Below are 12,482 nucleotides of genomic sequence, written 5' to 3'. Positions count from 1 at the left end.
GCCTACAAGGGCTCCCCACTGGGCCCAGGGCAAGGTGCCACCTCCTTAGCGCACCCGAGGCCCTTTCCAGGGGTCTGAGTGACATTTTCAGCCATGGCCAGTTCACAATTACCCAACGGGTAGTTTATTTCTCAGTCTTCTGGGGTCCCAGATCCCTCTGAGTGCTGATGAAAGCCGCAGGTCCTTCCTTACAAAGAAGTTAAGTCTGCATATGCACACGATTTCAGGAAACTGGAAGGAACCTCTGAAACTCAACCCTCGACTTCTCGAGACGATGGAGTCCTGGCCGTCGCCTAAAGCCTAAAGCCCACGTCAAATGTCAGCTGCTCTGCAAGGTCTTCTCCCAGATGCTTCCTCCGCCCGCAGGCCGGACCGGCTTCCTGCCCTGCGCGCCCACCCCTGCCCCAGCCCGTGCCACTGCCTATGCCGGGTGGTTGTTTCCATGATCCCCTCAACCAGCCCTATGGGCTTCACGTGTCGGGCGTTACTGCCCCAGCACCCAGCCCGGGTCCGAGCACTGAAGAAGGCAGCTTTAGAAATGTGTTTTCCAAAAACAGACCTTTGTCTATAACAATTAGAAGCGATATGTTACGTGTGCTCATTCCTTCAGCAAACACTGACTTAATTTCCTTTATAAATTTAAAGACAAAGAATGATCACAGGGCTGACTGGATTTTCACATTTCCTTTCCCGAAAGCTTCACAAATCTTTGCCCGGCAACGGCAGCAAGTGTTGTTTTTTTCCAATTTCCCCAACTCAAGGAAGAATACAAATACCGCCCCGTTTAGAGAAAGAAGAGGCATGGTGATGAATCTGGACTGCAAGGCCTGGCTCCCAGATCAGACGCTCTGTGGGAACACTGGTCACAAAATGAAAAATACCCCAAAGAAGAAGTTGTGCTCCTCCTGGCTGTACAAAGGGAAAGACCTTAAGCTTCAGGTGAGTTAACAGGCTCCAAAAGGAGCACCCTCCTTGGCTGTTCGTAGCTAGAAAGGGCTTTGTCACACGGCGAGAGACAGAACCGTGTCCAAGGAGCTAATAAAACTTCCACCGCTCCAGACACGCCCGAGAACTAGCCGCTTCTATCTGAGAACCGGGTCACACGGCTGAAAAGCAAGGAGGCAAAACCCTCGCAGAGACCTGCAACAGCAGGATCCCCGGCGTGAGGGCTGTGCGGAGACTGGGCCAGGCGCCCCCGTGGTGGGTGCGCAGGGTCGATCGAGGGAAGTACGCACACGTGGACAGCCACACGGGCCCGGCTGACACACAATCCAGAAAGATCCCGTTTTCTCTTTCATTACCGTGGACAACAGCTACCTTGCACACCTGGATCGTTCATCACATGCTCCTGCAAACCATCCAGGACTCTCTGAATCTCGCTCCTAGCCACACAGCTCCTATGCACGGCCTCGGGTGTGCCGCCACCTTCCTCCTGCGGGCCAGCCTCGCTCAGGAGCAGCTCTAAGTCCTTGCTTATGTCAGGGAGAGGAGTTCGCCAATAAAGGAAATTATTGAAAACGTCCTCAGGATGCCCCGGGCGGGCCCAGGAGTCTGGTCCAGGATGGCTGTTGACGGGGAGGTCGTTAATACTGGGGAGCTTCGTGGCCTCGGGGGAAAGCCTGGTCACCTCGGCTCCAGCCAAGACAGAGTCTTCCGTTGGCTTCTCCGTCAGGCCATTGGAGGAGCTACTGACGCACGGAAAATTGCTGGTGTCCGTGGATGTGTCTTCCATGGGTAGAGCTGGCTCTGTCTGGCCCGGCTTTGTTGAACTAGTTTAAATTGAGGGAAGCAAATTTTTAGCACCGTGCAATAGACTGGAAGTAAAATGGGGAAACATCAGACCCCCATCCTTGCGAAGCTGGTCCTCCTCTCTACCTGGCTACCCAACCTCCCGTGACTTCCCGTGCCAGAAGTTAATAACCTCACGGAGGATAAGAGGTCCAATCGGTACCCTCTGCCCCACGGGGAGTATTAAAGCACTGAAAACGCCACAGGAAGGTTCACCCAATCCCTCCATTACATTCAAGTGGTGCACCAGCCCTGGCTTCCGCGGGCACCCTTCCGTGGCGAGACTTCACGCACTTACTGCTCATCAGTACCTCCAGGGGGCAGGCATTAGAAAATAAAAGGCGCTAGAGCTGCTAAGAACTGGCTATTGGTGAACCACCTGGAAAGTCTTGATGAGGAAGATGTGGCACAGAGGCCTGACCTTCAGCAAGAACTCAATGCATTTTGGTGGAGAAAGATGGAGAGAAGGATGCACCCATCTTACGAAGCATCTGTGCCATCCGAGATGTGAATCACCTCCTCTCACACGGCTGAGGAGGAATATTCGCAATGGAGAGATGCTTGTAAACTACCTCGCGTGGCCTGCTTAGTACGTACCCATCGTCTTCCGAGGAAACAGGAAAAAACCCGAGATCGAGCACTAGGACTTACTAGAAGAACAGTGTGGGCCTACTAACGGTGAGCCAGGAATGTCACCTTCATGTGCACGATAAATCCTACGGCACAAAATTCTATTGGGGAGACTTCACATTTTCCCTGTGTAAATTATCCAAAGAACTTCATTAATCAAAAAGTAAGAGAAAATTTTCTTTATTGGTTATTTAATCACGACTCTGAGTGAATATTTTATCTAAATTTAGGAGACACAGTAGCTTCATTATTTATAACCCACTAGTCATGTTTCAAAATCATTATTGCAATTACTTTTTGCTTCTTTACATAATTAAAGCTCTAATATTCCACCGTGCCCAGAAGGTCACTGTTACTCAAGCTCCAGACAAGGTAATTGCTAGAATTTTAGGTGGATGCTTGAGGTGACGCCGGGATCCTGATAATTACTCCAGCTGAAACTCACCAGGCTGAGGACATGTTCCCATGGCTGCCTGCACCCGGTGACCCGGAGGTGAAACCCGAGTCCAAATCCGGAGCCGGTGGTCGGATGCTCAGGGTGCCATCCTCTCGAATATAAAGGCCAGCCCTGGAGGGGTTGGCAAAGGTGAAGATGATGGGGCCCAGGGACTGGAAGGCAGCCTGGCGCACCCGAAACCAGAGAAGAAGGGTGCGGTGCACGCGGTGTCGGCCAGGTCTGATCCCAGGCTGAACAGACGGCTGATCGCCAGCGAATCCACTGTCTGCCACGTTACGTGTAAGCCGATGCACTGCTTCCTAAGGCTGTCCCTAGGTTCCAAGTAAACTATCTTCCAACAGAAAATCAGGAAAAATTGAGTGCCATCATGTAGTCTGTATGCTTCCCGAATATTAATTCCACATCAAATAATCCCAGACTTCGTACAGCATCTGAACAGCCCTTATTCATCATTGCGGGCGTGTTTATGATCACAACAGAAAAGGCAACGATCCAGTTACAGCTTCCTCCTTCTCCTTCCTCGTTTCTGTGATGTTCGTTTGCTATGAACGCTGCGGTGTGTGCCACTTTCCTACTACACACCAGGCTTCTGAGACTTTAGGTGCCCTAATAATCCTCACAAAGTCTAAATACGCCAAATCCGTTACCGAAAAGACACAGTAACAGTGCCCAGTGCAAAGCCACACCGAGGCCCGCGAGTGGCCGCACTCACCCACCGACAGGGGTCGCTGATCAGCGTGATAAAGGGCGCCGAGAGCCTGGCCCCGCGGCCCTCGGGGGACGTGCTGTGGGACACACCACGACGCACTCCGCACAGGCTTTCCTCATCCCCCACGCAGTGTCTGAGCAGAGCTCAAAAAACTTCGGGAGCTACCAAAGCAAACAAAACCATGTCACCCGAAGGAAGGGCAGACCTGTTTCAATGATGTAGTTAAGGCAGAGCCTTAAGTTAATGACACAAAAGGGAACTAGCTACGAGTCCAAAAGGAATCATCTGAAACAAACAGAAATAACTTCCTTTACCTCTTAATCCTAGTAAATGACTGCGTTAAATTCAACAAGATAATACAGAAAACCGCCCCAAAGGCTGAATGACTGATATGCACCTGTGAACTGTAGAGAATTGTGAATGACTCTGAAATTGTGGTTTCCCCAACTAGCGGCCCCACCCAGGTCCCACGGTCTTTGGCTGGGGTACTTTAGGGAAAGAAGGCATACTGTTAAAACCTCACAGTACCGCCAATAGTTCCAGTCCACGAAACACAAACTGTGTGCGGTGGAATGCAACGGATTGTCATCACGCTGGATAAACACAGTTGTGAGTCCATTTACAAGTTCACGTCGGTCCTCCTCGGTGTGACCGTAAACGTGCGGCGCTTCGGTTAAGCTAGCTGCATTCCAGCCATACAGGTAGCACGCCCTCTCATGTAAAAGCAGCAAGTGCCTACTCAGCACAGTTCTCTGGGGGCCTGGTCCTGGGTGGGCAGTGGAGAAGCAAAGGTGAACGTGATGGAGTGAAGTCCCCGTCAGCAACGCTGCAATGAGGCGTGGTGGGGGACACGCAAGCACTCTGAACAGAACGTCATGGAATGCTGAAAAGGGAGACCCAGCGGGTAGATGAGTCCAGACAGGGAAGGAACCTGACAGAGGCAAATGCACACGCAAGCTGGGTGTGAAGTGGAGTAGGGTCCCCCCGCCAGGCAGGGAAGCCTCTGGAAGGAGACGGGCAGTAATGAGCAGGGGCAGGGAGGTGCACGAGAGCAGAGAGCTAGCTGCAAGGCCCTGAAGAGCCCCCCGGCTGCCTGGTGACGTGGTTCTCCAGACTGTTGTGCTGAGAATCACCAGGGACTTCAGCAAAAATACAGACCCCGGCCATGCCCCCTTTCACCCTCCCTGCGGTTCAGATGCACGACCGAAGGTCAGGGCGGTGTTCGGACCCGAGGGAGGCGAGTGGAGGTGAGGCAGGAAAGGTACTTGTGAAGGGAACTGAGGGGTCAACACGGGTCTGGATTTTAATCTGTAAACCAAGAAAAAAATCCCACAGGTTCTGAAACCCAGGAGCGAGGTGGTGGAGCAGTGTTCTAGAAAGAGCAGTCGAGAAGGGACAGAGGGCGGCTTAGACAGTGAGAAGAGCGGGGCGGGGGGCGGTAAAGCAAGCAGTGAGGAAGCCACAGCAGAAGTCCCCGGGGAAGAGGGCGGGGCTGCCCCTGCAGCATCCCACATACCAGCTGCCTGAGGCTTATAAGAAATGTAAGCTTCAGCAGCCAAGAAACCTGAAACTGATGGATGCAAAACTGAGCTGCCATTCCAAAGTAACAGACTCATAAATACAAAACGTCACCACTGATTTCACAAGCGCCCTAAGAAGGGCATCAGCAAGTACAGCTGGCAAAACGTCACGTGCCAAAAATTTCTCAGTGGCTTCTTGTCCGACAGCACGACAAATATCACCCAAATTTGTGGCACAAACCTTAAAAAGGCAAAAGGCATACTCATTATTCTCCGATTTCTTTCTGTCTTAACAAATTGTGTGAACTGACAAGCGGGAGCCTTGAGAGCAACGAGTCCTCTGGTCGGGCAGCTAACAAGCACTCACTGAGCCCGGTGCCTCCACCGCACCGGAAACAGAAGACTTACAATAGAGCACCGCACGCTAGGACGCTGTGGCTCCTCATCCTCTCGATACACAATGCTTCTGGTTAGCACGAGAGCAAAAGACACCCTTAACGTCCTCTGCATGGTAAATGAGACCCAGCTCCTTGCCTCTGCGTCACGAGGGGAGACCACAGGGAAGATGGGCAGCTGCACAGCAAGGCGGACGGTGAGGCTGCTCGGGGAGGGGGTTGGCAATGGTCTTCAGAAGGAAGAATATGACAACCGAGTGACGAGCGATAAACGGGGAGGGCAGTGCAGGGGGTGCAGTTGGAAGGTACAGCAAACATGCGAGGGTCCTGGAGCCAGTCAGCCCCAGTGATGAAAGGCCTTGCACGCCTGGGCGCCAGCACTGAAGCACAAGCCAGCAATGTCTCTTCCTCCTGTGCCCAAGAGGGTTACCCTCACGGCGTCTAACCCTACGTCTCCACAGATGCCCGGATGGCAGGGAAAACTGGCAACAGTGTTCACTGTTTTCCTTACACAGTTCACACTGGCCACGTTTTTCATCCAGACTGTGTCTACTGAGGAAGTCCAGGCACTTTAAAGGAATCAATTTTGAATCTTGTTTAACTTTTTGAATTTTTCAAGTTTTGAAACTGTACATTCCCACCTTCCGAACTTGAACGACTTCCCATCACCACATAGCTCACAGAATCGAGGGAGCAGCCGGCGCTCAACCGTGCTCTTGCTCAGCACCGACGCCAGCTTGCAGATTACCTACAAATAACAAGAAAACTTGGGTCACTTGGAATACCAAAGCGTAAATGTCCCACGTATCACTAACTGGATTCCAAAAGCGAATATCAAAAATATTGCCAAAATACCCAGGAGGTCAAAACAGAGAACACCTTCTTTTGCATTTTGTCAAGTTGTATCAATAGAAGGCCAATAGTTTTCAAGTTTTACTCAGATATGGTTTGTCTAAAGCTGAAGCGTTACCATGTGCCAGGTGCCTGCCATGTGCCCGACACGTGAATGCACAATTGATGTGCGTTACCTCTTTCATGTTCCTCAAACCCTATGACGTGAGTATCATGTATCTTCATTTTTCCAGATAAGGAAACTAACGCTCAGAGAGGTTAAGTCATGTTACCAAAACCAAAGAGTGGTGAGGTGGGACACACAGTAACAGCTGGACAAAGCATAAAAGACGGCTCACAGGCGATCACTGAAGACTAACCAAACACTGGTGGGGACTAAATGGAAGCAGACCCTTGAGAGGGGAAACCACACCGGGTACAACATGCACTGCTTGCTGCTGCCTTTCTGCCTGGGGCGTCCTTCATTCTGTACAGCCATGCGGGGCAGCTGGACTTCCAAGTCAAAGCTACCGTTTTACTGGCTTCAGAAGTCAGAGGACAGAGACGGGGGTGGCCAGGGAGGCTGGAAAGCGAGGGTAGAAATCCTGGGAGGGAGGGAAGGATAGAGGAAGGAAGCTAAAGAAGGGAGACCCCCCCCCCACCTCTGATTACATCCTACTCTTATCCTTGGCTGATCTCAGCACCACGTGGGCACAGGGGAGATGGTGAGTTTCACAGAGCAAAGCAATAGCTTGAAGGCAGAAGGATCTGTGTGGTTTCAGCTGCTGAGAACTGCAAAGGAAACAGAATCTGAACTGTTTGCTAGAACAATGTTAACACTCTTCAGAGGAAAAACACAGAATTCAGAGTTTCTGCAATGTTTCATTGAGAAGATACATTAGTCACAGACATGAGAACAAATGGGAAAATGTGACTTACATTCAAGAAAAATCTCAATCACTAGAAACAAATCCACAGAAGATCCAGATGTTAGAATCAGTGGATTTTAAAGAGCTATTATAAATATGTTCAAGAACTAAAAGGCAAATAGAGTCATAACAAATGAACAGATAGGAAATCTCACCAAAGAAATGGAAACTGTAAGAAAGAATCAAGACTTCTGGTAATAACACTGTAGCTTGGTCAGACTTACGCTCTTACAGGTAACAATTACAGAATCTTGAAAAAAACATAAAAAAACAATCATTTAAGAGTACTGGAGAGCAACCAAAAGGCAGAAACTGGAGCAGAGGCTGTCCTTAAAAGATGAACTGCAACAGGAGAAATTTGCAAATAAGGTCCGAAGTCTGTGTCTATATTTTGCTGAGATCTTTGGCTGCTGCTAAACTACACATATATGGGGAGACCCCAGGGACCCGGCAGAAAAGCAGCAGCCAGAAACTAAACAAACTGAGCAGAGGCGTCAGCTGCTGCTCTCCACAAAGGAGACAGCTGGGAGCTGGAGATCAGACAAGACTACTGCCTGCTATGTAAAAAATCACTTTAGAGAAATAAAACAGAATCCAGATCTCTGTAGTGTATCACTTTTAAAGTCCAGTATTCAATTAAAAATAACTATGTATTAAGAGGAAAAAGTGGCCCATAATAAAGAAAAAATCAATCAACGGAAATCAACACCAAGATGATCCAAATGTTGCAACCACCAGACAATCACTTTCAAGGAGCTTTTATAAATATATTCAAGGATGAGAAGAAAATACAAGCATAAAGAACATATAGGGAATCTCTACATCATAGAGATATATAAACTATAAAAAAAAAAGGTCAAAATGGGGACTCCCCTGGTGGTTTAGTGGCTAAGAATCCACCTTCCGATCCAGGGGATGCAGGTTCGATCCCTGGTCAGGGAACTACGGTCCCACGTGCCGTGGAGCAACTAAGCCCACACGCCGCAACTGCTGAACCCATGCGCTCTGGAACCCGTGCGCCACAACTAGAGAATCCGCACACCACAACGAAAGATCCCACCTGCCACAATGAAAGATCCTGCGTGCTGCAACTAAGACCCAACGTAGCCATAAATAAATAAATAAATATATTTTTTTAAAGGTCAAAATGGAAACTCTAGAGCTGAAAACGACAATAACTGAAATAAAAAATTTAATGGAAAGGGCTAATAGATTGGAGATGACAGAAAGAGTCACCAAACTTAAAAACAGATCAATGAAGATCACTAAATCTGAACATCGGAGACAAAAATTACTTAAATAAACAAAACAAACAAACAAAAACAGAACCTCAAAGACCTATTGTTGGGACAATATCAAGGGTCCCAACTTTATAAGGCCCGGACTGAAAGGAGAAAGAGAGAAAAAGCACCTAAAGGAACAATAGCCAAACACTGCCCAAATAGGATATTTTCTCCACAGGAGTACGATGTGAATGACAGCTGACTTCCCCAGGAAACAACAGGGTGGTGATATCTTTAAAGTGCTGCAAGGAAAAACGAAAACAAACCTCAATTCTATATCCAGTAAAACGATCATTCAAAAATGAAGGCAGAATAAAGACATTTTCTGATGAAAACTGGGAGATTTCATCAGCAGCCAACCAAATTCAAAAAAAGTATTAAAGGAAGTTCTTCAGGCTGCAGGGAAATGATACCAGATGGAAACTCAGACGTAGGAAAGGAAGCAAGAGCACCAAAAATGGTAAAAATGCGGGTATAAAGGGCTATGCATTTTTTCCCTTTTCTTACTTTCTCCCAAAGATAGAACTGTTCAAATCTAAAATCATAATACCACATTACCAGGATCATCATGTGATGTACATGTCATAATGTATATGACAACCACAGCACAGAGGAGGAGAGGGTGAAGGGAGCTACGATGTTGCAGGGTCCCACATTTTTGAAAATCCTCAACAGAGAAATTAAAGTGCAGTATACAAAAATATCCAATTAGCCCGAGAAAAGGCAGGAAATAACAGAAGAACAAATGACACAAATGGAAAACAAATAACAAAATGGCAGAATTAGATTCAAATATATCAATAATTACATTAAACATAAATGGAATAAACACTCCAATTAAAAGGCAGAAACTATCAGATTGGCTATAAAAGGAAGACCAAACTCTATTCTGATGAAAGCAGGAGGATTTTAAATGTAAAGACATACAAGGTTTTGAGTAAAGAGACGTAAACAAATATACCATGATGGGCAGTAAACGTAAGAATGCTGGAGTGGTTACAGTAATATCACAGTGGACTACAAGATACAGATTACTACCAGTGATAAAAAAAGTCACTTCTTAGTAAAAGAGTCAATACCTCACAAATATATAAACATTAAATGTGTAGCTTTAAACCCTTAAAGTAGACAAGAAGGTAGGCTGAAAAATATTAAGCTTCCTCCTTAAGAAACTGGAAAACTACAAGCAAATTGAACTCAAGTACGTAGAAAGAAGGAAATAATAAACAGTAGAAATTACCAGTATCATAAATGAAAGGGATAAAACTACAGATCTTCCAGGCATTAAGAGGTAAGGGAGGGGCTTCCCTGGTGGCGCAGTGGTTGAGAGTCCACCTGCCGATGCAGGGGTCACAGGTTCGTGCCCCGGTCCGGGAGGATCCCACGTGCCATGGAGCGGCTGGGCCCGTGGGCTGTGGTCGCTGGGCCTGCGCATCCCGAGCCCGTGCTCCGCGGCGGGAGAGGCCGCAACAGTGAAAGGCCCGCGTACCGCAAACAAAACAAAACAAAACAAAACAAAACAAAACAACAAAAGACGTAAGGGAATATTGTAAGCAACTTTATCCCAAAAACTTGATAAATTAACAACTTAGATGAAATTAATAAATTCCCTAAAATATACAGCTTACCTAATAACACAGATGAAATAACAAGCCTGAATAGCCCATATCTGTGTTGAATCTGTTATCAAAAACCATCTCACAAAGAAAACCCTAGAACCAGAGGTTTTACTGGTGAATTCTAACAAATATTTAAGGGCAAAATAACACCAATCTTAAAAAAAAATCTTTCAGAAAATAGAAGAGCAGGGAATACTTCCCAACTCATTTTCTGAAGCCAGAATAACCCCGATTCTAAAAGCTGACAAAAACATAACAGGAAAAGAAAATTGCTTACAATAGTCCACTTGAATATAGATGTGAAAATCTCAACAAAATGTCAGCAAATAATGCAGAAGGGAATGCTCTTCACAGTAGAGTAACAGCTGGAATCATCAGTGGATGCTAACACTAGTGGGTGAACGTTTGATGGACAGCAAACTTGTGTAGCTGCAAAGTAACTCCCCTTATTATGTCCAGAGGGGAAACGCGGTGCAGAGAAACTTGGCAGACACCTCTGTCTAAGTCACCAGAGTTAACATCATCAATCTCAGGACGAACTGAAGTCCTGGGCCTCCTAACGTGACACATAAGGATACAACATTCCTTCCAGGGCATCCCGCCAGAAATGCAGAGCCTGAATCTAGTCATGAGGAAACACAGGACAAACCTAAATTGGGAGACGTTCCACCAAAGCACTGGCCTGTCCTCTTCCAACATGTTAATGTTAACAAAATTCAGAGAAAGACTCAAGATCTGCCCCAGGTTCAAGGAGACAGAGGAGATGCGACAATTCAGTCCAATGTGTGATCCTGGACAAACGACAATATTTGAACATGAACCATGGATGGGATATTAGTATTGTATCAGGATTAAAATTCCTGATTTTGATCAGTGTACTATGGATGTTTAGGAGAGAATTTCCTTGTTTTTAAAAAGGAAATATGCACTGAAGTATTTAGGAGTAAAGGGGCACAGTGTCTCCAATTTACTCTCAAATGGCTCAGAAAATATACACACATATGTGTATGTATATATCTGTGTGTGTGCAGATGTGTAAAGAGAGAGGATGTGATTAAACAAACAGACCTAAGTATAAACCACTGGAGAAGTGAGATAAAGTATGTACAGGAGTTCACTCCTGCAACTTTTCCGCAAGTTTGAAATTAAGACAGAATGAAAAATTACCCCCCAAAATGTTTAAAGAACTCTCCCATCCCCCCTCCAAAAAAAAGAAAAAGGAAAGAAGGAAGGACTTCCCATCCCTCATGTCTGCTCTGCCCACTGCACAGCACTGCCTTTTTTTTTTTTTTTTTTAAACAGCAGAGCAAGCTCCTGGTTAGCAGTTCACCCACTATTCTACTTGGAATCTGCACATAGCAGACAAGAGGGAAAAGAGAACCAACTGGGGTGGGGGAAGAGGAAGCTATCCCCACAACACAAAGGAGGGAAAGGCTGTGTCTTCCGAATTTAGAAGACACATATTTCTGATCTGATGCTCGGCAGAACTGCATAGAGTGACAGCCACATCAATGGGCCACGAGGCTTCATATCCAGGGTGACGGACAACCAAGCAGGGCCCGGCATCTCCATCCACCCTCTCCATCTGCCACGCCCACACGACCTTATTACTACCCATGTGCAACAAATCCAGAATCGTTAAAAAGTCAGCACTCCGAGCGACAAGAAATGACATTCCCGTGGCCCTGGTAACCACTTGTATGCAATGACGATCTTCACTCGGTTGCTGGGGGCCAACTATTCTTTATGGCACACAACCACAACATTCTTTTTAAATAAATGCACAAATAAAAATGAGCTCAAAACCAGGAAGACAACAAAACATGAGGAAGCCTTAATGTGAAAACGTGTTGTGAGAGAAAAATAGGCTTCTGACAATTAGTTATAATCTCAGAATGCTAATGGCCTTCCTGAGAGCGAGAGGAATTATAATTGGTCTCCGGTGGCCTGTTTATGCTGTCTAGATATAATTACAGGATACAGCGCTTCCACGTTTTACCAATTGATTCATTCAACAACTAACATTTATTTAGTACTGACTCTGGGCCTGGCACTGTGCTGGGTGCCGAGGGCAGAAAGACACCTGTTGTTTAAGAAGCACACTATTTTGAAGGAGAAATAAACAAACAAATGAAGTTCGCAGTTCGATTGCTAAATGACAGAAGACATATGAACCAAGCCTCCGGGATGGGTGAAGGAGGGAGTCGCTAATGTCACCTGGCATATTAGACAGACTTCACAGAACAAACCGCATTTATCTGAGAAACCAGGACATAAGACACCAACGCCTAATACATATAACCTGCACTGCACAAGTCAAT

The 12,482-nt window shown here is 46.7% G+C and overlaps 1 protein-coding gene across 1 annotated transcript in view; it reads right to left on the bottom strand.

Moving 5' to 3' along the window:
• The window catches only part of LOC307198013 (serine/threonine-protein phosphatase 4 regulatory subunit 1-like), a gene marked incomplete at its 5' end in the record, with an annotated part of 65,550 nt that overhangs the window by 14,158 nt on the left and 38,910 nt on the right, over positions 1–12,482 (bottom strand). Inside the window, 7 exon segments of the mRNA XM_079944599.1 lie at positions 1,318–1,769; positions 2,864–3,039; positions 3,579–3,673; positions 3,676–3,745; positions 5,280–5,345; positions 6,141–6,157; positions 6,160–6,247. Of these exon segments, the coding sequence (XP_079800725.1) occupies positions 1,318–1,769; positions 2,864–3,039; positions 3,579–3,673; positions 3,676–3,745; positions 5,280–5,345; positions 6,141–6,157; positions 6,160–6,247 (964 nt within the window).

This window comes from Stenella coeruleoalba (genome assembly GCF_951394435.1).
Source record: "Stenella coeruleoalba genome assembly, chromosome: 15".
Classification (NCBI taxonomy): domain Eukaryota; kingdom Metazoa; phylum Chordata; class Mammalia; order Artiodactyla; family Delphinidae; genus Stenella; species Stenella coeruleoalba.
This window is presented reverse-complemented; position numbering and strand designations above follow the sequence as displayed.